Source organism: Anomalospiza imberbis, chromosome 22 (genome assembly GCF_031753505.1).
Source record: "Anomalospiza imberbis isolate Cuckoo-Finch-1a 21T00152 chromosome 22, ASM3175350v1, whole genome shotgun sequence".
In the NCBI taxonomy this organism is placed as follows: domain Eukaryota; kingdom Metazoa; phylum Chordata; class Aves; order Passeriformes; family Viduidae; genus Anomalospiza; species Anomalospiza imberbis.
The window spans coordinates 7,194,186-7,217,442 of NC_089702.1; the positions used below are offsets into that span (position 1 = coordinate 7,194,186).

The 23,257-nt window shown below is 50.9% G+C and overlaps 3 protein-coding genes and 1 long non-coding RNA gene across 6 annotated transcripts in view; 3 read left to right on the plus strand and 1 right to left on the minus strand.

The window, feature by feature from the left end:
• Positions 1-23,257, plus strand: part of PDE1B (phosphodiesterase 1B) — a 214,943-nt gene that overhangs the window by 187,851 nt on the left and 3,835 nt on the right. The gene's annotated exons all lie outside the window — the stretch shown is intronic.
• Positions 344-10,217, plus strand: LOC137486913 (uncharacterized). Its single transcript, XR_011005814.1, has 3 exons — positions 344-587; positions 1,861-1,919; positions 8,527-10,217. It is a non-coding gene; the product is annotated as an uncharacterized lncRNA (long non-coding RNA).
• Positions 10,658-14,058, plus strand: LOC137486912 (interferon-induced protein with tetratricopeptide repeats 1-like). The gene is made up of 2 exons (XM_068212504.1): positions 10,658-11,203; positions 12,040-14,058. Exons 1-2 carry the CDS (start codon positions 11,181-11,183, stop codon positions 13,349-13,351), a joined length of 1,335 nt encoding a protein of 444 aa, XP_068068605.1. The 5' UTR covers positions 10,658-11,180; the 3' UTR covers positions 13,352-14,058.
• On the minus strand, positions 15,384-23,132 carry RACGAP1 (Rac GTPase activating protein 1). Of its 3 annotated transcripts, none has more exons than XM_068212502.1 (17): positions 23,065-23,132; positions 21,855-21,943; positions 21,156-21,358; positions 20,694-20,830; positions 20,425-20,494; positions 20,157-20,210; positions 19,356-19,433; positions 19,140-19,257; positions 18,852-18,982; positions 18,256-18,405; positions 17,734-17,829; positions 17,341-17,539; positions 16,978-17,083; positions 16,589-16,721; positions 16,368-16,503; positions 16,026-16,134; positions 15,384-15,733 (listed from the first exon to the last, which is right to left on the minus strand). In XM_068212502.1, exons 2-17 carry the CDS (start codon positions 21,937-21,939, stop codon positions 15,658-15,660), a joined length of 1,881 nt encoding a protein of 626 aa, XP_068068603.1. In that variant the 5' UTR covers positions 21,940-21,943; positions 23,065-23,132; the 3' UTR covers positions 15,384-15,657. The 3 variants fall into 3 exon arrangements, with proteins under 3 accessions (XP_068068603.1, XP_068068602.1, XP_068068604.1); XM_068212501.1 differs by having other exon boundaries at positions 18,241-18,405; XM_068212503.1 differs by having other exon boundaries at positions 18,241-18,405; positions 23,042-23,065.

The following is a 23,257-nucleotide window of genomic DNA, read 5'->3' on the forward strand; positions in this document are numbered from 1 at the left end:
GGAGTGCAGGACAGGACCAGGATGGAAAAATAGAGGTGGAGAAACGTGGAGGTGCCTTGCTGAGATCAGTGTCCTCTTCGTGCCCCCTCCGGGCACAGATCCTGGCACAGAGCAGCAGGACAGGCTGTTCTTCCTCATCGTTCATTTTGGAGCTGTCAAAGAGCGGTAAACCAGGCAAGGTGGGGTTGTCCCTGGCTGTGGAAGAGACATGGAATGGGATGAGCTTGAAGTCCCCTCCAACCCAAACCATTCTGGGATTCTATGATTTATTCCACGTTCCTGGAGGAGTTCAGAGCTGGAAGGGGCATTGTGGGGGAGGAAAGAATCCCTGGTAGCAGGCAGAGTGGCCCTGGCATGGAGGAAACCAGGGCTGAGCCCATCTCTTGGCTCTTCCCCAGTTTTCCTGGCGGCTCTAACGGCAGCGCTGGCACCTGAGCCGCTGCTGGGGCAGGTGCTGCAGCAGTTTAACGTTTCATCTGGAGGCAGAGCTCAGGGGAGGCAATGCCAGAGCCCACCTCATGCCCTGCTTTGACTAGTGCATCAGCTGGCCAGGTAAACCCGAGTGTTGACTTGGAAATCACTCACAGGTGGGGCCTGGGGTCCGTTCCTGGAGCCCGCACCCTTGCCCTTCCACCCTTGCTCGTAGTTTCCTGTTTGCCCAGCGAGTTTGGGGTGAGATGGGCCTGGCGGGGTTTGTTTTCCTGCAGCACAGGCTGCTCTCAGCGAGGCATGGGGAGCTGGCTTCCCCCGGGCTGTGGTTTCAGCAGCTGCCAGCCCCGGGCTCGGCCGCAGTCAGGTGTGCAGCGACCGCACAGGAGCACAGGGGAGCTGACATCAAGGTGCTCATCTGCAAAGGAAGGGGCTCCCAACTGAAGCATCTCCTGCGTGGTCGGCTTGTGGTGACCCAGCCCAGCCCTCCCTGCCAGCACCAAACTCGGCCCCACTCTCGGGTTCTGCACCTGCTGCCTCCAGTGCTCCTCCCAGGGACGGGTCCTTGTTTGCTCCTCAGCCAAGCATGGGCAAAGGTCTGGGGGGGGAAATGGGAGACCAGATTCCCTCTGTAGGGGGTGTCTCAGGGTCACCAGGGTTTTCACTCTTCCAGGGTGACAGGAACTGTGAGTCTTCCTCTGTGTGCCCTGGGGAAAGAGAGCTGAAGTCACAGAAGCCCAGAATCCCTGAGGCTGGAAAAGCTCTGAGGGATCATCGAGTCCAAGTTGTGCCCAATGCTCACCTCATCACCAGCCCAGAGCCCACCCAAGCTGTGCCGAATGCTCACCTTGTCACCAGCCCATGGAGTCCCAGCTGTGCCCAGTGCCCACCTTGTCCCCAGCCCAGAGCTCTGAGTGCCACCTCCAGTCCTTCCTTGGACACCTCCAGGGATGGGCGCTCCAAACCTCCCTGGGCAGCCCCTTCTAATGCCTGACCACCCTTTCCATGGAGAAATCTTTCCTCAGAGTCCAGGCAGAGCTCAGCAAGGCTGTGCCCCCTGCTCACCCCTGGCCAGGACCCCCCTGACCTGCTTTGGGTCTCTAAGACCAGGTGATTTTCCTAAAGAGAAAGGAGAGCTGTGACACTGGCACAGCCCTTGAGAAACTCTGGCTCTGTGCAAACACCTTTGAAACCCAGAACTTCTTTTCCATCCCAAATTTGCAGCAGCCTGGAGGGATTTAACCCCTTGTTTTGCTGCTCCATCTCAATCCCATGTGCAGGCAGGAGAGGGAGAACGTGGGCAGAGAATCTGATTCACTGTGCGAAGCCCCAGCTGGGGGAAGGAGTTTGATTTACCAAGGCCAGAGGTAGTAAAGAGCTTGGACAGGAATTTGCACTAAACCTTTGACACACAAGACATTTCCCTTTCAGGCCAAGACAAACAAAGGAAGGAAGTGTCTGGGACTTTTAAAGCGACCTAGTGGAGACAGGTAAGGGCAGATAAGGGCTGAAGGAAGAGTGGGCTGGGCGAGGGAAGTATCCAGTTTTACGGATTTGTTGGAATCCTGAGTGTTCTGCAAGTCAAGCTGAGGGAAGGCGAAGCCACCTGGGGAAGGGCCCTTTGCAAAGGGAGAAAGAGGCTGAACATCCCCGAAGTGCTGAGCACGGCCTTTCTATTCACTCCCTGCTGTTTTTCCACTCGCTTTGCAAAGTTCTCTGTGCCTGAGGCTGGCAGGGTTTCGAGGCTCATTAGCTGCTCACCCGCAGGCTCTGCAGAGTCTCCTGTCAGACCTCTCAATTTCTCAGCATCATCCTTGGTGTAAAAGAGTCTTTGCCCCTTTCCTGCACTCAGGTCCTGTAATAAAAAAAAAAAGCAGCGGGAGCTGTTCCTGTGAAAGAGGGAATAACACTCTGTGGTGGAGAGATGGAAACAATCCCACACGATAAAAAAAGCTCCTCGTTGATGCTATTCTCTGTATGGGGGACACGAGGGATTCTCCTGTTTCCAGGGCTGGGAATGGGAGCAGCAAGGAGCCTTCTGTGGGGCAGCAGTCAGGAGTGGCTCCCCTCTGGCTGTGGCATCTCTGCCTGACCCTGTGAGGAAGCCAGGCCTGCCCCCAGCCTGGCAAGCAATGCCTTTTCCTGGTACAACACCCCTGATCCCTCATGCCTGTAGAACAGGACTGCTACAACATCGTCCCAGCTGACAGATTTAAAATGCCAGGCTTAACCTTGCCTGTACAGGGTTAATTTCCCTCTCAGGATTTCAGTTTCTCCCTGGAGTCATCTGTTTGGTGACTCCACAGGTTCCCTCAGTGAATCCCTCTGGGAACATTTTGCTCTTTGACCTCCAATCTTTCCCTTCTCCACTAAATTGCTCCAGTTTGTTTTTAACCCTTTATTCCTCCCTCAAGATACAATACAGCAAGATTCGTGAGGAGGCCTTGTGGGATTCCCAGAGGGGATGGAGGAGGATAATTGGTGAGACCACAGGGCCAGAAGGAGCAGGGGTGGTCCTCAGTGCTGTCCCCACAGCCACAGAGTCACTGACCCCGCTCCTTGGCCTTATCTCGTGCTGAGTTTTGCACTCTGAGTCATTGAACAAACACAGGGACTGCTCTCCCTGGCCAGGACTCCCAGGGCCCAGAGCAAGGCTTGGATGAGGTTCCTCCACACGCCAAGTCTGAGACCATGAAAAACAAAGCTGCTGCTGCTTTCTGGGTTATTTATAAAGAAAACTGCACAAATAAACCTTTCCTACCCAGAAGGGTCAAGGTTATGAATCCATAACTCTCCTTTCCTACGGGGACTTTGTTTGTGACTCATTCCTGGCCAACCTTGGGGGCTCCCAGTGCATGAGCTGGGAATGAGGAGCTGCTCACAGTGAGGAAGAGCTTGGCAGAGGCAGCTGAAGGCTCCCTGCAAGGGCTGAGCATAAACTACCCTCCTTCCTTACCACTGAACTCAGAAAAGCCATCTGTGGGACAATCAAATCCTTTCAAATCCCAGAAAATTGCCTGGAGCACCATCTGGAAGCAGCTCCTGGAAGGCATGGGCAGAGCTGTGACACCTTTCCTTGGATGGGGACATGGGTGTCCCTCTGTCACCTCTGCTGGGGTGACGTGCCCGTCACCAGGGACCCTCCATGAGGAGTTCCCATCCCACCAGGAGCTTCCAGGACACAGCAGGACCTGGGATTCAAGGTCCCTGAGCTGCAGCTCCTTGTCCTGTTCTGTTTCTCTTGGACCAAGTCTGTTCCTGGATATTCTGCCCAGCCATCAGCTACTCTGAGAGGCGACCCCAAAATGAGGGTTTGCCACACTCAGTCTCTCTCCCGTGTTCCTGGGAACTGGGAAGAAGCACAGGATCACATTTTTTTTCCTCCAATCTGTGCATTTACAACCATGGTGTAACTTTTTCTCTGTTTCTCTGCCCTCCATTAGTTCTTGTTGCTGTAGCACAGATGGATCTGCCTGAAATTAGGGAGTGTTTCTCCAGAAGTCCTTGGTCTGCTTGTGCTTGATTTGTTATTGATTTTTTTTTGCTGGGCTTGATTTGTTATTGATTTTTCTAAGATTTTCTTTCAAGGACCAGTCTGACTAAAAGTATCTTCTGCTGGGTTTGACCACAGCTTTGCTATCCTGCTCCATCTTTCCGATAACACTCGTGCAGCGCCGGGTGCCATTTCCCTCTGCTCTCTGGAAGTGGAAATTATTACATTTTTAAATTCTGCTGATGCTGAGAGGAGCTGTGATTTCTAAGAAGCGATGCTGTGCATGTCCTGACACGTTTCATGTCTCAGCACTCAGCTGTGCTCTGAGCCTTCAGTGAAGAGCCTGGAATAGTTGTTTTGGGTTTTTTGTTTTTTTTTTTTTTTCAGGGATTTGCTTTCTGTAATCTGATCATTCATGTAGTTCACAAAGACAACTTGATTTTTCAATGTGATCCGCTTTCTCCACGGCTGATTGAGGCTTCCTGCACAACGAGCTGACTCTTTGTTGCCAATTCCTGAGGAATTCTCACCAAACACGGGCTTAGAAAACATTTGCCCGGCTGCAGCTCCGTGGCTGCTTTGGGATGCCCACCCCGGGCAGCTCAGAGAATGTGTTTAAGGCTGATGCATCCCTGGATGTTGTTTTTCTCTTCATCTCCTATGTCCACAGCATTAAACACTTCCTTCCCCTTCAGCCCTCGAGGTTTTTCTCAAAGCTGGAACCCCAGGGGCAGCTTGAGCAGGGCCTCCCTATCACCAGAATCTGCTTATCTGCAGCTCAAAGGAAATTCTGCTTGGCTGCTGTGTTCCAGCTCCGGATGAAACGATGAAATGCCCGCACAGCAGAGCCTCGGTGTGAGGGGCTGAGGAGCTGCTCCCCAGGAAGATTGGCTGGGAAAACAATCAGGGGCTCTCCTTTCGTGGGGTCAGAGCCAGCCCGGTGCCATGGGACTCATCCAAGGCTCTCAGGGCAAGAGGTTTCAGGATTTCGGTGCTTCAGAGAGAGGGACTCAAGGGACCCGATAAACATTTATGTGGGGAGAAACATCTCGGGGCTGAAATATCAAATAAAACCCCCTGGAATGAAATACGATCCCAAGGACTGGATGAAGCCATTAGAAAGTCTGGGCAGGTTTAAGAGCTCACTTGTGTGGAAAAGGGGGAGTTTGGTAATTTCAAGCGTTTCTACACCACTCACGGCGTTCCCCAGGGCCTGGAGCGTGCTCGTGCTGCTAAAAATAAACCACTCAGGAAGGCTCCGACAGCCTTCTCAGAGCTTCAGGTGCTCTGAGCTGCAAAACAGGAGGAAAAGCCACAAGAAAAGAATGGATGAGGCTGTTAGACGTGCCTGGGTGAGAAACAACCACCTCCAGCTCCGCTTGACAGAGGAGTGAGCAGGGAGCTGTTGTCTCACTGGGGGGAAATTATAGTTTAGAGAAAACAGCTCACCTCTGTCCCTTTGTTTCCTGAAAGCTGATGGAGGAAGACGCAGAATTAGGGAGAGAGAGAGAGAGAGAGAGAGAGTTTGTTTTCTCTTTCTAGAAGACACCGCATGTTTTTATTCTCCCCGTTCTTTGTGCGTGTGTTTAGATAAAAGTTAGGACACAAAGGCTTTGCTGGGTTGGTGCCAAGCTAAAGCTCAAGAAAACAAACCTCAACCTTCAAGGCCGAGAGGTTCAGTGGGTCGTTAAAGGCAGTCCTGCTCGCACAGGAAATCACATCATGTAATCTCTTGTTGGGGACTTTGGCAAAGGATAAAATCCTTCTTAGAAGGGAGCGCTGCCATTTCGGAGAGCAGCAGCCCAAGAGAAACACAGCATTTGAGGGAGCAGGGATTTTACGGGATCTGTCTGCAGAAATTCCCAGGCTTCATCCCTAGTTGGGAGAGCAATTATTAATTTCATGGCAATTAAAATTACCTTCCTTTCCATGCTATCTACAGAAGCCTCCACCAAGGGAGGTGAGAAGGAAACAATCTCCTGTCCCATCCAGGACCTGTTCCACCATTCCTGATCCAAATCTTTAAGCTCTCAAAAACACACTTTACTTCTACCCTTCTGTTCTGCAGGGAAACCACAGACAATTGTCCTCTGTGCAGGGCTTGTCGCAGTCTTGGATACGCTCTGGAGTGATTTTATCCGAAGCGTTTCTTTCTCTTTCTCATGGGCCATGTGGAACAGTATCAAAAGCCATAAAACTTTATGTATTTACAGTCTCTTCTGGGAGCACAGCGCTCAGAACATCGTTGTAGATGTAAATTAGCTCAATTATCTTTGCTTGGGATGGTTGGATCTTGCCCAATTACCGTTGCAGTTTCTCATTCTCCGTGGTGCTGACAAACAACGCGTTTAAGTGCTTGTTCCACTGTTTTCCCAATCCCAACACCACATAATTCTCTCTGATCTTCAGCCTCTGTTTTAAGAGAAACCTTTGGCATTTTTCCTTGACTATTTTCCACCCTCTCTGGGTTAAGGTTCCCTTCTTGGCTTTCTGGCACCTGCTGAGTAAATTTAATCTTGCCCAAATTACCTGAAAGTGTTCTATGAATTCAAGTGCACCTCTACCCTGCTTTTTTCCTTACTACACTGAGATTTCTCTCCTCTCTCAATTATTACCCTCATCTGATCCATCACCCTTTGAAGTCTTGACATTTCAGCCTTCTTGGTGTTACCCTCCATCAGCTTCTTGTCTGGAGAACAACTGAGATCCACAGATTCCTTCCACACGCAGAAACTCCTCTGTTAATTGCCAGTGAGAACTGCTGCTGCTGCAATCTTATCAAATCTGAGCACTGCAATTTTTCATTACATTTATGCCATGATAGCAGGGCCACGTGCCTTTGGACCAGAAGTTCTGATTTTCCCTCGTGCTCTGGCTTTCATTTGTTAACAGCACTGAAAATCCCATGGATTTCCTTGTACCTTCTCTGGTGGGGCCTGGTCCCCTCCTCATCGATTCATTTCTGGAGTTAACAACAAACAGTAAAAAAGAGTGGCTCCTTCGCTCTGTGCCCCGGGCTGAACCATTCCCAGTCCCCTGGAATGACTGAGCAGGTCCTGGATGTTCCAACCACTACAAAACCATCCTTGAGGGGTGCTTGAATTCAGGGACTGCTCCAAGTGGAGCTGCAGGAGCCACTTCCAGGGATTCACACAGGATCCCTGAATTATTCAGATTGGAAAAGCCCTCTGAGACCAAGCTGTGCCTGATCCCCCACCAGAGCACTGAGCACCACATCCACTCATTCCCTGGACACCTCCAGGAGGCCAGGCCCTTTCCAATGCTTGACCACTCTTTCCATGAAGAAATTACTCCTGAATTTTCACTGCCTTTTTTTTTTTTTTTTTGAGCTTCCCTTTTTGAATTTCCTGAGTTTTTCCTCATTCCCAGATGGGGTGAAGGCTACAGCCCCTCACAGGGCAGGAGCTGGATCAAAAGGAAGAGTTAACAACTCTGAACATCCCAACCTCTCCCAGCGCTCCCCACCAGGGTGTTGCCGCTCTCCCTGCCCCAGATGAGCCCTGGGTGCTCTGGAGCTTCCCAGCCTGGCTGAGCAGCAAATGCTCCGGGTTTATCACCCCATCAGAGCAGTTGGAAGACAGTTGAGTGTCTTTGGGGTGCTGATAGCAGGGAAGGCTTTGCTCTCAGAGATAAGCTGTCCTCCCTGAGCAGCCAGGGGAGGCCGTTGAGTATCTCAGTGTCTTCCAGCCCCTCCAGACACACCCTGGGTGCTGGGGATGGCGAGGAGCTGGGGACAGTTAACCGAACCCCTCGCTATCATCCGCGCTCTGCTCCCTGGAATCGTTTCTCCCGTGCTGATCAAGCCTCTGCAGTGACCTCATTGCCTCACCCAGCTGTAAACAGGCAGGCAAAGCCTCACGGTTTTGGAGATGGATTAATTCAGGAGAGGAAGGCGCTTCGGGAAGGTGTTTGAGAGGTTTTGAAATGCACAACAGCTCCGTTTTCTGCTTGAGCGGCTGCCCAGGAGAGAAAAGCATCACAAGCATCTCCTGTCAGGTTTGGGGGGGGAACCAGGAGTGTCTGGAGTGCAGCTATTCCCTGCCAGCTCCAGCCAGAGCTCCCTGTGTCACCCCACAGCAGCAAATCCAGGCTCTAGTGGTCACCCAGCACTCAGGTGTGAGCAATGCAGAAAGTCCAGGCTGCCTTTATCCAGAGGAATCAGTCAATCCAAGCACCACTATCAGAGTGAGGAAAAGCCAGGGTGTGCACAGAGGCTGCACTTCCAAAGCATTGGGAAACAAGGAGAGCAAATTGTTGTGGTGAGGCAACAATATTGGTTTCACGGTTTCTGCCTATATTACATAAAAAATATTTTCTTTTTCATTTTAAATGCTGTCCTTTTAAATGTTCATTTTAAATGCCAGTCCTTCCCTTGGGCCCTGCTCAGCTCAGAAGGATGAACTCTCTCCCCAGGCAGCTCTCTAAGGTCCTGCTCTGCTTTCTTCCACGGGAAACCACCTCTTTCCCCAATATAGATATTTTCATCCAAATAAAGGGGAGTGGGGTTGGAATACTGTTGAAAAAGAATCCAGCTGCGAGGCAGAAATCTAAAAGTGGTGCAAAAGCATCGCTCTTTTTCACAGGCTGGGGGGAGAACGGCACTGCAAAAACCCAGCAGGGTCATCCGTGGGGAGCCTCTGCCATCTGCCGGCACCGAGCCCTGCAGCAACGCCCGTGCTCGGCAGAGATTGTCAGCGAACAGACAGGAGGGGGAAATGGGCATTTTTGAAGTTCCTAAAGCCCTTTTCTAGGAGAAACATTACCTGTTTTGGTCTCATCAAAGATATTGAGGTCATAGGAAGGTTTACATTGGAAGAGACCTAAAAAAAAAAAATCATCCAGTTCCACGCCCCTGCCATGGTTCCAGCAGACCAGGGTCCTCCAAGCCCCATCCAGCCTGGCCTTGGACACTTCCAGGGATCCAAGGACAGCAACAGCTTCTCTGGGTGACCTGTGCCAGGCTTTCAGCACCTCGATAGCAAAAGATTCTTCCCTCAAGTTTCCAGGCTGGTGGAGAGCCCAGGTTTTCAGCCAGGGATTTGTACAAAGCCACGAATTAAACACCTCTGTGAAAGGGTTAAAGGTTAAAGATTTATAAGGTTTAAAGTCTGCTTTTGCCACCTCCTTTCCCCGGAGAGGTTTGTACTCCTGATGGGAGCAGCACAGCCAATGGGAGCTGAAAAGGTGCAATAGAAACTGTGACAAACAGAAAACACCTTTTTGTCACCTGTCTTCTTACTCACAGGAGCCTCACCTGGACTTGAATGCCAGTAAGGAAGTTATAGACAATTAACAGAGGTAAACCAGGACTCAAACTGTGGCAGGGAAATTCTCCAGTCACGCCTCAAAGTATTTTTAGTTCTGGCCTTGGCTACTCAGATGGAGCTTCTTGAAGCTTCCCAACACCGCAGGCACTGTTTGCAGAACAGCATTTCCAGGTTTTGTCCTTCCTGCTCCATGTTGCAGCTCACTCTGGTGGTCCAGAGCCCCTTCCTTGTGGCCCAGAATCAGCTGGGGGAACTTTATAACAAACAGGTGATTTTCTGGACAAATAAACCAGGATTTCCTTTCAAACCAGCTCAGAATTCGATCAGTGTTATTTGATGTAACAATGTTTTTAAGCCAAGGACTGTTTTCAAACCACCAACAAAAATATTTGTATTATTTTTTCCTCTGCATCTCATTGCAGCTGTTTTGCTTTTCCTTCCCACCATTTATCTTTCACAACACCAAGCCTTGCCTGTACTTCCTATTTGGCTTCTGGTTGGTAGTTTTCTCATTTGCTGTTATTTTTGACTTCCATCCAAGCTTTGTATGATATTAATAGCTGTTGCACAGAACCATAATCATCCTCAAACCAGCCCTAATATTAGCAGAAGTAGCCAAGAACTGTTGTCAAGGCCCGAGGGATTTGAGCAGTGAATTTTCTCCTCCATCCTGCCAGCTCTGCCCCAGCCCAGGGAGACAAAACATCTGCCCAGCATCAACTCACACAGCCCCATCCTGGCCACCTCAGGCAAGAGAGAAGCAGCTTAGTCAAGCCCAAATGCACAGAAAGATGCTGAAAGAAGATGCTGACGTGAAGATTCAAGAATTAGATGTTACCCATTGTCTAATTAATGCTTCAGCCTAATCAAGATAGAGCAATCACTCATTGTTCATCCAGCAGTGCTAACACTAATAGCCAAATTACTCATTTTCTATTAAAGGTTGTCAGCAATAGAAAAAAATAAACACGGGATAAAAGCATCTACCCTGCTCCTCCAGCAGTAAATTCTCCTCCTTCCTTTGCACTGCTGCAGTGACTCATCAGCATCCTGAGGGGGAAATAGTGATGGGTTTTTTCTTCTTTGCTGGGAGGAATGCGATTCTAAGGCTGGTGGTTTCTTCCTTCTCTGTTTAGAGTTTACTTGAGACTACTTTTTAAAATGTATTTTCTTCTATTCTCTCCACTGGAATCTTTCTTCCTGGGGCTACAATCCCCTGTTACACCCAGACATACCACGTGTCCTGCATTTTACCTGTAATTTTTTTCACTCCCACTGGTTTCTGTCACCTGCCAAAACCTCAGTGGTCATCAATGGCTTCCTGGTGAGTTGCTGATCTCCCCAGGGCCATCTCCAGCTCAGCTCTGTCAGCATTTCCTGCTCCTTAGGGAAGGAGTTGGGATTTACCCCAGGTGTACCTGTACCTCACATGAAACCGTGCAACTGCAGTTGCCATCCCCCTTTTGCTGGGCAGTTTCTGTGACAGGCAGGTGAGAAACTCCAGCAAAACTGCCGGGGCAGATCCAGGCAAGCCCTGGGGACAAAGTTCTGCAGAGTCACAAGGAGCCTTTGGCTCATCACTGATAACGGTGATGTCACATTTCCATGCTGAGCCTCCGTCACCTTACACCAGATACTTGCTAAGAGCTGTAACCCTAAAGCCCTTTTCAGCAGGGACAAGGTCTCCAGGGTGGAGTCCAGCCCCTGCTGCTCTGACCACAGGGTTCCCTTCCTTCCCCAGTGTCATTTTATGAAGGGAAGGTGATAACTTCCAGACAGGAAGAAGATACTTTCATTTTCAGTTTAAACTCTCCCAGTTTCGTTTCATCCTAGATAAGTGGTTTCATCTCACTCCACCCAGGAGAGAGCTTTCCTATTTAAGGCTCAGTCCCTAGCTTACAGACTGTCCTGCCCAGGATCTGCTGCTGAGTGGAAGAAGTGCAGCCAAGCCATTATTCCTCGAAGGTGACATGTTGCCTGCAGCAAAACTGAGGTGAGTGCACAGCATTCCTTCTTCTCACAGCTCCCACAGCCACAGGGTGTGGGGGGACAGGGCTCAGCACAGCATCCTGGCTGCTCAGAACCTCACCATGGTTAAGGCTAGAAAGAGCCTCTGAAAGTCACCTTGTCCAAGGTGCTGCATCCAGACAGCTCTGGAGTCTCTCTGAGGGTGGAGACTGCACAACCTATCCAGGAAAAGTGTGCAAGGCCTTTCTTCTTCTCACAGTTAAGTTTCCTGATGTCCAGATGGAGCTTCCTGGGCTTGTTTGTGCTCTTCTTGTCCTGGCACTGGGCACCACTAAAAAAGCCTGGCACTTCTTTGTGCCCTCCCTTCAAGCATTTTTACAGCTCTAAGGTGCTTCTGAGCCTGCTCTTCTGTAGGCTGAACAGTCAGCTCTCTCAGCCTTTCCTCACAGAAGAGACACACCAGTCTAACATCTTCCTTACCTTGTTGGACCCTTTTCTGAGCAATTACTTCACCCTTCAGCTGGAGACACAGCCCCATAGAAGGTGAAGAAGCTTTCACTGTGTGGGTGGGGCTGGCTCTACTCTCTCTTTTTGCAGCCCATGCCAAGGCCTTTGCCTTAGGTGAGGGAGCACTGGTGACTCCATTCCTGGCTTGCTGTTCTCCAATGGGAAGGCTCACAGAGAGCTCCCTGAAAAATGGGCTGAGTGGAACAACAATTTGCAGTTTTTTAGTAGCCTGAGTGCAAGGGATGTGTTGAGCAACTTGAGAGGGTCTCCTCCTCCAACTCCCTTCCTCTTTTCCTGCTCAGGGTGGGCATCCCAGCGTCCACCCTTGAATAACTCACCATGTCCTCTTTGTAGCAAGGAGCAGCTGAAGGACAAGCTGGATGTCCTTCAGTGTCACTTCACCTGGATGTTGGGCGTTGAATCTTGCAGTCCTCAGCATCTCCTGCAGAAGTTGGATGTTGAGATCAAGCACACACCCCACCAGAACCAGCTGGCCCTCCTGGGGCTCCAGGCATACCTGCACCAACTGAATAAGCAGAGCAAGGAAGCTCTGCAGAGCCTCAGAGCTGCTGAAGAACACAAGGAAAAGGAGCAGCTGGCATCTACTGCTGGCTCTTTGATCATCTATGGGAATTATGCTTGGATTCACTACCTTCAGGGTTCCTATCAGGAGGCTGAAACCTGCCTGGAACGCGTTCAGCAGCTCTGCCCAACTCCTTGGGATGTGCGGCTGATCCCGCACATCCAGGCCCAGAAAGGCTGGTCCCTCCTGGCTATCAGAGCCCGAAATGGGGAACGGGCGAGAGAGTGCTTCAACGTGGCCTTGATGCTTGAACCACAGAACAGATCTTTCCGTACTGGGCTTGCAATGGCTTTTTATTCCTCCTGGAATTCCTCCTGGCAACCTGATCTTGAAAGAGAAGTCAGAATCCAGTTGGAAATAATTGTCGATGAGCAGCCAAATAACTACAGAGCCAAAATATATTTGGCCAGGCTACTTGAACAAGTAGATAGGGAAAAGTCAATTGGCTTGGCCGAAGAATGTGCAGAGAAAAGCTCTGATCCAGAGGTTCTCAAACTATCAGCTTTGTTCTGGATGCCACAGTCGACCGAGCGAGCATTTGAGATCATCCAGCGAGCCCTGCAGCAGGACCCAGGTTACCATCTTCTCTACCAGGCCTTGGCCAAGTGCTACAAGCAACAGTGGGTTAAAGCAAAGGAGGAAGACAAGGAGAAGATACGGTGTAAAGCCATCAAGGACCTCCAGAAAATTGTGAAGACACATCCAGACCTTGACCTTACACTTGCCAAGCTTCAGTTGGCAGAGTTCATTGGTGCAAAAAACTCAGCACAGGAAAAAGAGATCTACATGGAACTGCAGGGGAAAATCAACACCCTGAGCCTCAGATGCCGTCAAGCCCTGTGTCTCTCCTGGGGAAAGTACTTCCTCTACCGAGAGAAATCCCCGGAGAAGGCAAAGGCCAAGTTCATGGAATGTTACAACATTGCTGTGCAGACAGATCACAGGCGGGACTGTGGGCGCCGGCTGGTGAAGATGGCTCACATCTACCAGAGCAAGGGTGACACCAACGCTGCCAACGCCATCCACCGCTTCCTCCAAGAGGCCGACCAGCACTGCCCAAAGAACTTGTTGCACTCAGTTTAGATGATGAGGATCAGCCCACAGAGAGTAGGGCATGACTTTTGCCAAGGCCAGGAGGCCAAAAGGACTGCCTGGCTCTGCAGAGCAGGCCCATCCCTCACGTGGACCTGGTGGTTCTGTCAGCTCCCCACGTTGTCCCATTGCTCAGCCATCAAATCCAGGCCCACTCGTGGGTAACTCAAGTGCCCAAAGCTTACACATGCTGCTGTGTCCTGCTTCTCCCAGAGGGAATGAAAACAAGAGTGAAAAATTTGTCTTACAGGGTCTGAGCACAATCTTCTGCAGGTGTGGACTTGTGTCTCTCCCTTGGAGCTGCCATTGATCAGAACTGAATGCTGATTAGGGCAATGTGAGAAATCAACTTGTTAATGATAAGAGTTCTAGCATTTGCAATGAATCAGGAGGTGAATTCCTCCACAAGATCAGTGAGGAGCCATGATGAAGGTGAAGTCTTTCTGTACAGGACACAGATGGTCACTGGCCTGTCCAAAAGCATTAAATGATGCTGATTAAGGAGCCCACAGGGGCGATTATATCTGCATTAATCCTCAGAAGCCCACACATGCCTGCCCCTACCTGGATATAAACCAGGGTCCTTCCTGTACTCGTTCCCACCAGGAATGACATTTTCATCCCTGTTCCTGGAGCCAAACTGAGGCTTTTAAAAATCTTTGCTAAATAAATATTTCTCTGCCTGATTTCTCCTTGCTGGTGTCTTCTTGCAGCCTGAAGCATCCAGAGCATGGAACACCAAAGATCCGCCCTCTCCTCCCTCTCTATCCCCCCAGACCCTTCCCACTTGGAATTTGTGCCCTTACCTGCAGGCACAGGTGGGCACCCCCCATCCCAAGCACTGCCAGGGTCACCTTTGTGCCCAGCAGTACCTGAGTGGGGGTGGCTTACCCAGATGTCCCCAAACCTACCTGTCCCCACAGAGCAGTGCCACAGGGACCAGGGCAGATGTCCCTGAGCAGGTCCCACCAACAGTGACCACGTATCTGCTCCAATGAGGAACAGGTAAGGACATAGTCTGGGAGAAGATGCTCCAGGAAAAGACCAAGTGTGCCCAGAACCAGAATTTGGGTAAGGAGAACACATCTTAGTGCACCTCTCAGGCACACCTGCTGTGTCAGAGAACCCAGGGACAAGAAACACCGCCTTGTTTGGGGGCCCCAGCAGTGGGTCAGCACCAGTGTGCAAACACTTCACCCCCCAGACCTCATAATCAAGGGGAAAGAGAAACACCCCAGGCCAGCACATCCACCCCGGGCTATTTCACCTCCCAACACAACAGTGGGGATCAAACCTGTCATCCTCCTTTATCCCCTGGACCCAGGAGCCACAGCCCAGGGCAGCATCCTGCCCCCAGCAGCAAAGTTGGCTGGGATCAGTCTTTGGGCAGGAGCTCCTCAGAGAGCAACCCCTCAGCCTCCAGTGAGGCCACACATGCCTGGGAGAAAATACACAAGTTAAAACCACAAGCCAGAGAGAACACAAAACAGTGGGTTATGTAAAACATCAGGATTTACTTAACTGCACAGTCAGGACAGTTTTCCAAAAGCTCAATAAAAACAGCTACTTGATAAACTCGTGTGTGTTGCACAGGTGTCTTCACACAGCACTGGACAAGGTCCTGGGAAAGCAGGACTCCCACCCCCCCTCCCCTCACCAGCATGAGCAGCACTAATTCCTTTAGGCTACCCAGGAAATCCTTTGGCTTTGCATCTACACCCTCCTCTAGGGAATTCACCCCTTGCAAACACAGTACCAGGAAATGTTCCTTTAGAGAAGCCACAGTCCCTCGGGCAGTTCCTTGAAGAGAGGCTTTTGCCCACCAACCCAGTCCAACACTGCCATCCTCAGGATTGCAGCTGCACCACCAGCCAGGTGGGACAGACTGTGCTGATGGAAAGCCTGGATTCTGACAAAGCTCAGACACTGCCGTGCCAAGAACATCCTACAGAGTCCTAAAAACCCCAACCAACTGACCCTCATTTTGTGACTGCTCTACTTCACACAGGGAGAAAAAGAGATGTTAGTGAAAATGCCAATTCTCTAGAGTTTTTTTAATGATTAATACTGAACAAATCCTGCTTGTTACTGTCTTCACCAATACTACATTCAGCACAGCATTAGATAATAAAAATAAATTGCACTATAAAATTCCATTAAAAGTCTCAGTTAAGCTGAAAGATAAAAGGCAAAACATTATTTCATATAAGCTGCCAGGGGCCACAGAGGCAACCTGTATTTCTTCTACTGGTGAGCATTGGTGTGCAAATGCCAGGACAAGACCAACTCCCAGGTCTTCACTTCAGCATAGGAGAGGCAAAGAAGTTACCCTGATGCCCAAGCTGGGTTGTTGACTTGCTTTTGCTCCCAAATCTAATTCAAGAGAAACACAAGAATATCAGTTTGGAATTCTGGACACAGAGATCCAACACTCTCCCTTTTCCAGGGAACATTCACCCACCTCCCACAAACAATGTTCCTCTCCCTATCATGAGAGGATGTTTGTTACCCAAATCTGCTGCTCCCACAGCACAGATTAAGGGAGGGCTCACAGAGTAGTAAGTGCAGGCTGCCCCCAAATGTTTCAGTTCTCCTAGAGTACCCAAAACCACCTGCAGTCATTCCAAGCACGGCATGAAAACCCCCCCTGGCCCTCAGCACTTACTTGGGGGTGGTCTTGCTGAAGGTGGAGCGGACCCTCTGGGACAGGGAGCTGGATGAGGGTGTCTTGGAGAGCTGATGCTCCGGGGTGGTGAGAGGCCCCAGGATGCTCACTGCCAAAAGAGAGCAGCACAGTGTGGGGACAGCTGAAGTTTTCTTTGCCATGCAGAGAACATCAGGCATTCCCTGGCATCTGTGAAATGCACTAGACAAATCTGGCACTTCCTGGCACACTTTGCTTTTTCCTCTGCCTCCATGAAGCGAGGAGTGGCTGGCTCCCAGAGCCTCACAGGCTGCTTGGATTGAGGGTTGTTGTTTTTAGTAACAGAGCAGAAGGCAGGATTACCTTGAACATCAGGTGTCCGTGGAGTGGAATAGGCATTGGTGTTCTCAATCACGTGTGCTGGGTCAATGTTCTCCTGCTCCACCATCATCAGCTGGCTCCAGTAGTCCATGGGCAGCAGCAGGAGTCGCTCCACAACCTACAGAGACACCTGTGAGTCACTGATCACAGAACCGTGGAATGATTTGGGTTGGAAAAGAGAAAAATCACCAGGTTTGTTCTACCTTGGGCTGACGCTTTGTGTCTTGCAGGAGGGTCCTGGGGTCAGGATCTGGTACCGCGTGGGCGACTATTGTGGGGCCAAAGACTTTGGCCAAATTGGAGATGTCCATTTTAGTGTCCGGGCTCTGAGCCACCCTGCATCAAAAGACATTAAAAAGAATGAACCTTCCCCCCTTCACTTGTGATACAAGTCCCCTGTCCCACACACACTTGGCCTCTGAGTGAGCAGGTTGGTTCCAGAATGAAGACTTCATGCTCACAAGCAGTAACCAGACCCAATTAGAAAAAGCACCAGTGGGGTAACCTTCCCCTTTCAGATCACAGAACGGTTTGGGTTGGGAGGGACCTTTGAGATCACCTGGTTCCAACCCCCCTGTCCATCAGAATGTACCTCTGCAGGTGGACCATGAGGAAAGCCAAGGTGTCCCTATTGGCCTGAGGAAGTTGTCCAACTGCTTGGTACATAGCAGCAATGCTGTTGTCCTCATCCAGGATTTCTAGCAGGAAAAAATAATATTTAGACCTAAGAAAGTGCTCCCAGAGGCTGCAATTTTCCCCTCACAGGCGCAGCTACGCTGAGACATAAAGAAGCCAGAAACTTCTTAAGCTGTGCTAATAATCTTGTATCCTGCCCAACTACAACTCGGGCACAAGGGCTCAACAGATCACCAAGGCCTGCTGGTTCACTTGACAGCAAAACCACAACCACTGAGCCTCAGGAAAGAGCTGGAGATGTCACAAAGCAATTCCTCACCTGCGGCTTCCATGAAAGTCTTGTTTAACCGGAAAGTGAGAAGGGGCTCTTTCAGGCTGCGCAGGAAGTCCTTGAGAAGGCCGCAGATGGCATGGATATCGTCCACTTTACTGAGCAAAGGAATGTTCTTTGCTCTGAGAAACTTCTCCTTCAGTTCCCTCACAGTCTTGTCACAGCCAGAGATGCGGTAAATACCTGTCTGTTGGCACAAAGCTTGGCTCAGAGGAGGAGGTCAACTGGTTTTCTTCCATCCTCACATTCTCCCCACGCCTGAGTCACCCACTAAGCAGCACAATGCACACCATAAATAAGGGATACTTGGGTTAAGAATTTGCTTCCCTAACACCACAACCCATTTCATTAGCACTGTTTCACACCTCATTTTCTTCTTACCTCATGCAGCCCTCGTTGCTCAATCTCATTAACACAGTGCACGATGATGGAAGGGATCATTGGAGGAGTAGAAGGGACAAAATCCATCAAGGTGCCCTAAAAGGCAGAAGGGAAAGTAAAAAAAAAAAAAAAAAAAAATGGATTCAGTCACCAATACGTGGAAAATACTCTCTCAGGAATTCACAGCAAGATCTATGGTCTGAAAACAAGAATTGTTGCTCTTCTCAGGACTGATCAAGAAACATCACATCCATCAGCACAACGCTGCATCGCCTGCCCAGAGCTGCCACCTTCCCCACTCAACGTCCTCCTACCATCACACCCCTACACCCCCTCCCTGCTTGTGCAATGATGCATTAGCGAGCTCATTTGCATGTCATTATGCAGCTCTGAGCAACAGGAGCTTTGCTGGGGAAGGCAGCCTTGGAGCTGAGCAAGTCCCAAGCCGGGGGGGCCCCTCTGGTCGGCAGCCCCAAGCCCGGGGCACAGACCCAGACCCAGACCCACCTCCCCGATGCGGACTGGAGTGCCCGTCAGCGTGGGGATGCAGGGCAGGGGGCAGCGCTCCCGGCACTCTGGGTGAGCCACCACCCGGCAGTCTCTGCACTTCAGAGAGATCTTCCCAAACTTGACTCTCTTTCCACATGGAACACACGATTCCGGCTTGATAACCTGGAGATCCAGAGAACGCAGATGAGAGAGGTTAGTGCAGTGTAGGAACTCAGCAGGAATTAAACTGGGTAACAGTTCTCTGATCCATGCAGGTAACTGGTACAGGTCATATTGACCTGAGACTAATCACAGAATCATGGAATAGCCTGAATTGGAAGAGAGCCACAGAGATCATCAGTGCAACTCCTGGCCCTGAACAGACACCCCAACAATCCCACCGTGTGCATCCCTGGGAGCGTTGTCCAAACTCTCCTGGAGCTCTGGCAGCCCTGGGGCCGTGCCCATTCCCTGTTGGGCCTGTTCAGTGCACAACCCCTGCTCTGGGAGAAGAGCCTTTTCCCAATGTCCAACCTAAACCTCCTTTGACACAGCTGGCAGCCTCTTATCACACACATTTCAAGATGGAAGGAGATGCTTTTCCAAGCTCCTCCTGCCTGTAAACTCACCGTTTTTGAAACAAAGTCGTGCAACCTCACTCCCCCGTTGTGCTGTGGGGTGCTGGAGCCATCAGTGTCCAGCTTGGACTCCAGCTGCTTACTGCCTATGCTGGACTCGCTGTTCCAGGGCTGCAAAGGACCTGGAAGACACAAGAGGAAGAGGCTGGAATCACCCTCTGCCCCCAAATGCATGGGCATCATAGATTAGAAGCAGCTCCCAGGTCCTGGCAGGAATAACGAGCATTTCAGGATAACCGGTGTAGATGTGTCAGGACAGGACAGGGATGTTACACCTACCGCTCTTCCTCCGGCTCCTCCGAGGGTAAGGCACAGTCTGGATGGTAGAAATGGCTTCAATTGGGCCACCATCGTTGGGGACCATCACAGTGGTCTTTGCTACTATGGATTCATTAGCCTGGAATGACAAATACACCAGTGACAGGAGTGTTGTGGCCCTGGAAACAGGCAGGAACTGTGGCCAGGTGCACACAAACCCAGCTGTTACCACCATACCTGGTCTGCTGTGTTGCTGATAGATCTGGATTTCTTCTGAGGAGCTGGGGGGCCTTCGGCAAACTGCCTGGAAGAGCGCTGAAAAGAGAGCACATTCTTGTCTCAAAGCAGGAATGCTGTTCACTTGGCATTACACTGGCCCAGGATGACTAGAAGGACTGAACACTTCATGCATCTGTGGTGTGTGCTGACAAGTCCTTCAGGGATACCTCTGCTTCATGGCAACCTTGGAGGTGCCAGGAAGAATTAGGGAACCTCTCTTTCAGATAATTTTCCTAGCCAGCTTTATAATTCAGATCAGAAAAAAAAAAGAAACCTGACCTAAGAAAGGAGGACAAAAAAGCCCCACCAAACCCATGAACTACACACACAAAAACCAGCAATTAAGCAAGTCCCAGACTCTTCTCAGCTCCACTAGGTGATGGTTTCAGGCTCTTTCCCACCGGTATCTTCTGCAGATTACAGCAGAACGAGTACAAGCTCCTTTACAAAATAGAAAAATGTTAACTTCCTACACCATTTCCCCCTAATCTGGGAGCTGTTAATAATCTCCAAGTGTTTTCTTGCAAACCCCAGACTGTAACAGCACAGGATATACAGAACTCCACTTATTTTCAGTAAATAAATAATGACATCAGACCTAAATTTCAATCTAAACCCCCACAGCAGCAGCACAGCCATGTGAGGTCTGTTTTTAGTGGCTCAGAGGTCACTACAGGTGGCTGTGAGGTGACAGATGGCGGCATCGTGGCAGCCAGGGGGAACAATGGAAACTATGTGACAGGAACAATTGAACAATACCCGCTTCTCTCTCCTCTTCAGCCTGACAGCTTTCACCACCGAAGAATCCCAGTCCTGGGGGAAAGACACAGCATTGGTTAATGGTAAATACCACACAGCCCCTGGCCAGGGCTTTCATCAAATTTTAGCCAACAGCACACTCGGGAAATACAAATCAGCTCAGCCAGGTTAATATCCCAGTAATCTAAACACAAAGGGTCTCTGGAGATCAACCCCCTCCCCTCGGGCTTTACAGGGGAGGAGAACTTGAGAAATGGAGTTACATTACCAGTGAGTCATCGCTCTTGTCAAAGCTGATGTCTGACAGAATTGAGCCAGATTCATCTATTGTAGACAGCCTAAAAAACAAAAATTAGAAGAAGCTTGTATCAGTTTGGCTTTCAGTCAGTCACAGCTCCAGAACAATCCCACTGACTCAGAAGAGCTGTATTTTAAAGTGGAACAAAAAGGGAAACTGTTGACATGGGTGCAGAATGTGTCACAGGGGCCGACAGCTGGACTGATGCCTGACACCTCAGATAAAATGCTTTTCCCTACCTTTTGTTGCCTGCATTTCCCACAGAAGCCTGTGGCCTGTTCAGGAAGGCCAGGACAGACTTCTGCTCCTCGCTGAGCTGGATGCTGCCGGAGGCATCACACATGAGCAGCTCCCGAATCAGCTGGATCTGCCGCTCCTGTGAGCACAGATAACATCAGCAGCTGGATACACCGTGTTTAATTACCGTAAGACCCGGCCGAGGCTTGAGATACAGAGATAAGCTCTCAGAACTTGTGTCAATGGACTGCTAATGGCTGCAGACGGGTAATGGCAGCTCAGCTCCATCAGCAGCCAGTCTCCTTTCCCAGATCAAAGCAGCAGGCTGCTCCGAGGAGCCGAGCCAACTCCTTGCTTTTTATTTTTCCTTTCCTCCCCACGAGTGCCAGTCCTTATTTGCCGCTGATCAATGCGGTTTAATCGCTTTGTCTCCACACTCTCAGAGTAACACAGGAATTACTCACCAGCTTCTCACAGTCCATTTCAGCCTTTTGCCTCCGTTTGATCTCCACATCCACCTGATTGCGGGCGTGTTTCAGTTTCACGTCCAGGGCACTGCGCTCAGCTTCTGTCTTCATGAGAAGATCTTTGTACCTGCTGAGCTCCTGCTCTATTTTCTGCCATTTCCTCCGGTTCTCCTCAAAGTTCTTGGCTAACTGAATAAACTCTGGGGAGAGAACACATGAAGCCTTAGCTGGGCAAGCAGAGGAGCAGCTGACAGCAGGTTCACAAAGAATCCCTGGATTCCTGAGGTTGGAAAAGACCCGATCCCCACCTTGTCACCCAGCCCACAGCACCACATCCAGTCACTCCTTGGACACCTCCAGGGATGGGGACTCCAAATCTCCCTGGGCAGACCCCTCCAATCCCTGTCTGCCTTTTCCAGGAAGAAATTCTTCCTCCTGATGCCCAACCTGCTCCCAGCTGAGGCATGGAGAACCCAGCCACACAAGAGATGTCCATGAGCTCTTCTGTTTCTCATTTTTTTTCCTCCTGTCAGCACCAGCCAGAAGAGCTGGAACACGAGACAAAGCCAGTTTGCTACAAGCAGAACGTGGCCCCGCATAGAAATTCAGCTGTGACTTGATGTTTCTCCACAAAGGAAGAGCCCAGATCATACTAGTTTTAGCATCTTCAGCAGATTCTCCAGGAACAAGACTCACGGCATTCGTTTCCTTCGCTCAGAAGCTCGGCCTGGCGCGTGAGCTGCTCGTACAGACCCCGCAGGTTCCCCATGGTAATCTCCATCCTCCTGCCAAAAAACCACAGCTGAACAAGCAGCCCAGCCCTTCCCTCCCACCTCCGAGCAGAAACCAGCCCAAAGGAAAGAGAACCAGCCTCAGAGTTACTGGCTGCAATGATTTCAGGCGGGTTTGAGAAGCTGCACGAACAAAACTCATGTTTTATGGAGATATATGCATCTACTTTTTCTCATTGGGAATGAAAATCCACAGCCCTCCACGGTTTATGGATAACAGAGCCTTGGAGAGAGGCAGATCTGCCCACCTTAGTGCTTCCACTATCCCCCAGCACAGCACAGTGGCTCAGAACCCACTGAGGTTTTGATGAGGGATCCCAAGTCCTTCCCTTCTGAAAGGATAAAGAACACAGCCCGTGCCCTGTCTACAAATAACTTGGTACTATCTAGGCCACCAAAAACCTGCAAGTTTTCAGCACTTTGCAAGATAAAAATAGGAGCAACATTCCGGGGAATTTTAATACAGTTTTAAATTTAGCTGCATTTTAACTTACAGCTCCTCCTGCAAATAGCTGTTAAAATTCAACCAGTCAGCACATTTCTCCCAAACAGCAGCAACAACGGCATAAACAGAGGCAGCGAAGGGGAAAGTCTCCAGCTCAGCAAGACAGAAATGATTTCACAAATGCGAGCGGTGGCTGGGGCAGGCAGGGCAGCCGGGGCTGGGAAATGAGCCGGTGCTGGAAGGCTTGGGAGAGGTGCAGGGAACACAACCCGCCAGCACGGAAGGCTTCGGGGTGCCTGTTCCACAGGTACAGACCTCACAGGCACACCGCTACCTCGACACTTTAAGAGGTGCACTGCGAGGCGTGGAAAGAGCTCAGCCCCCGCCGTGCGAACCCACAGCGCGGGGCACGCCCAGCTCGGTGCCTCAGTTACCAGCATCACAATCGCCGCGACCCCCGAGGCCCGGAGGCCGCAGGGCCCAGCCCGGCCCGGGCAGGGCCCAGCCCGGCCCGTGCAGGGCCCTCCGAGCCGGGCGACCGGGGCTGCGACAGCACCGGGATACAAAGGGCTTGGGCGGGTCCGGGATCCCTTCCCCCTCAGCCCTCCGGAGCCCCCCGGTTCCTCCCAGCCCGTCCCTGCACTCACCCCAGCCCCTCAGGCTCCCTCACCGGGGCCGCGGCTCCGGCCCCAGCGGCGCGCGCAGCCCCAACGGCCCCGCGCTCCGGTTTGAATCCGCGCCGCCAGCCAATCCCCGCGCGCCCCGGCTCCCCCCCGCCTCCCTCTCCCGGCCTCTCATTGGCTGCGCTCAGCGGGCTCCTTGAAGCCAGCCCGGCGCCATGTCTGCTGAGGGCGTGGCCTGCC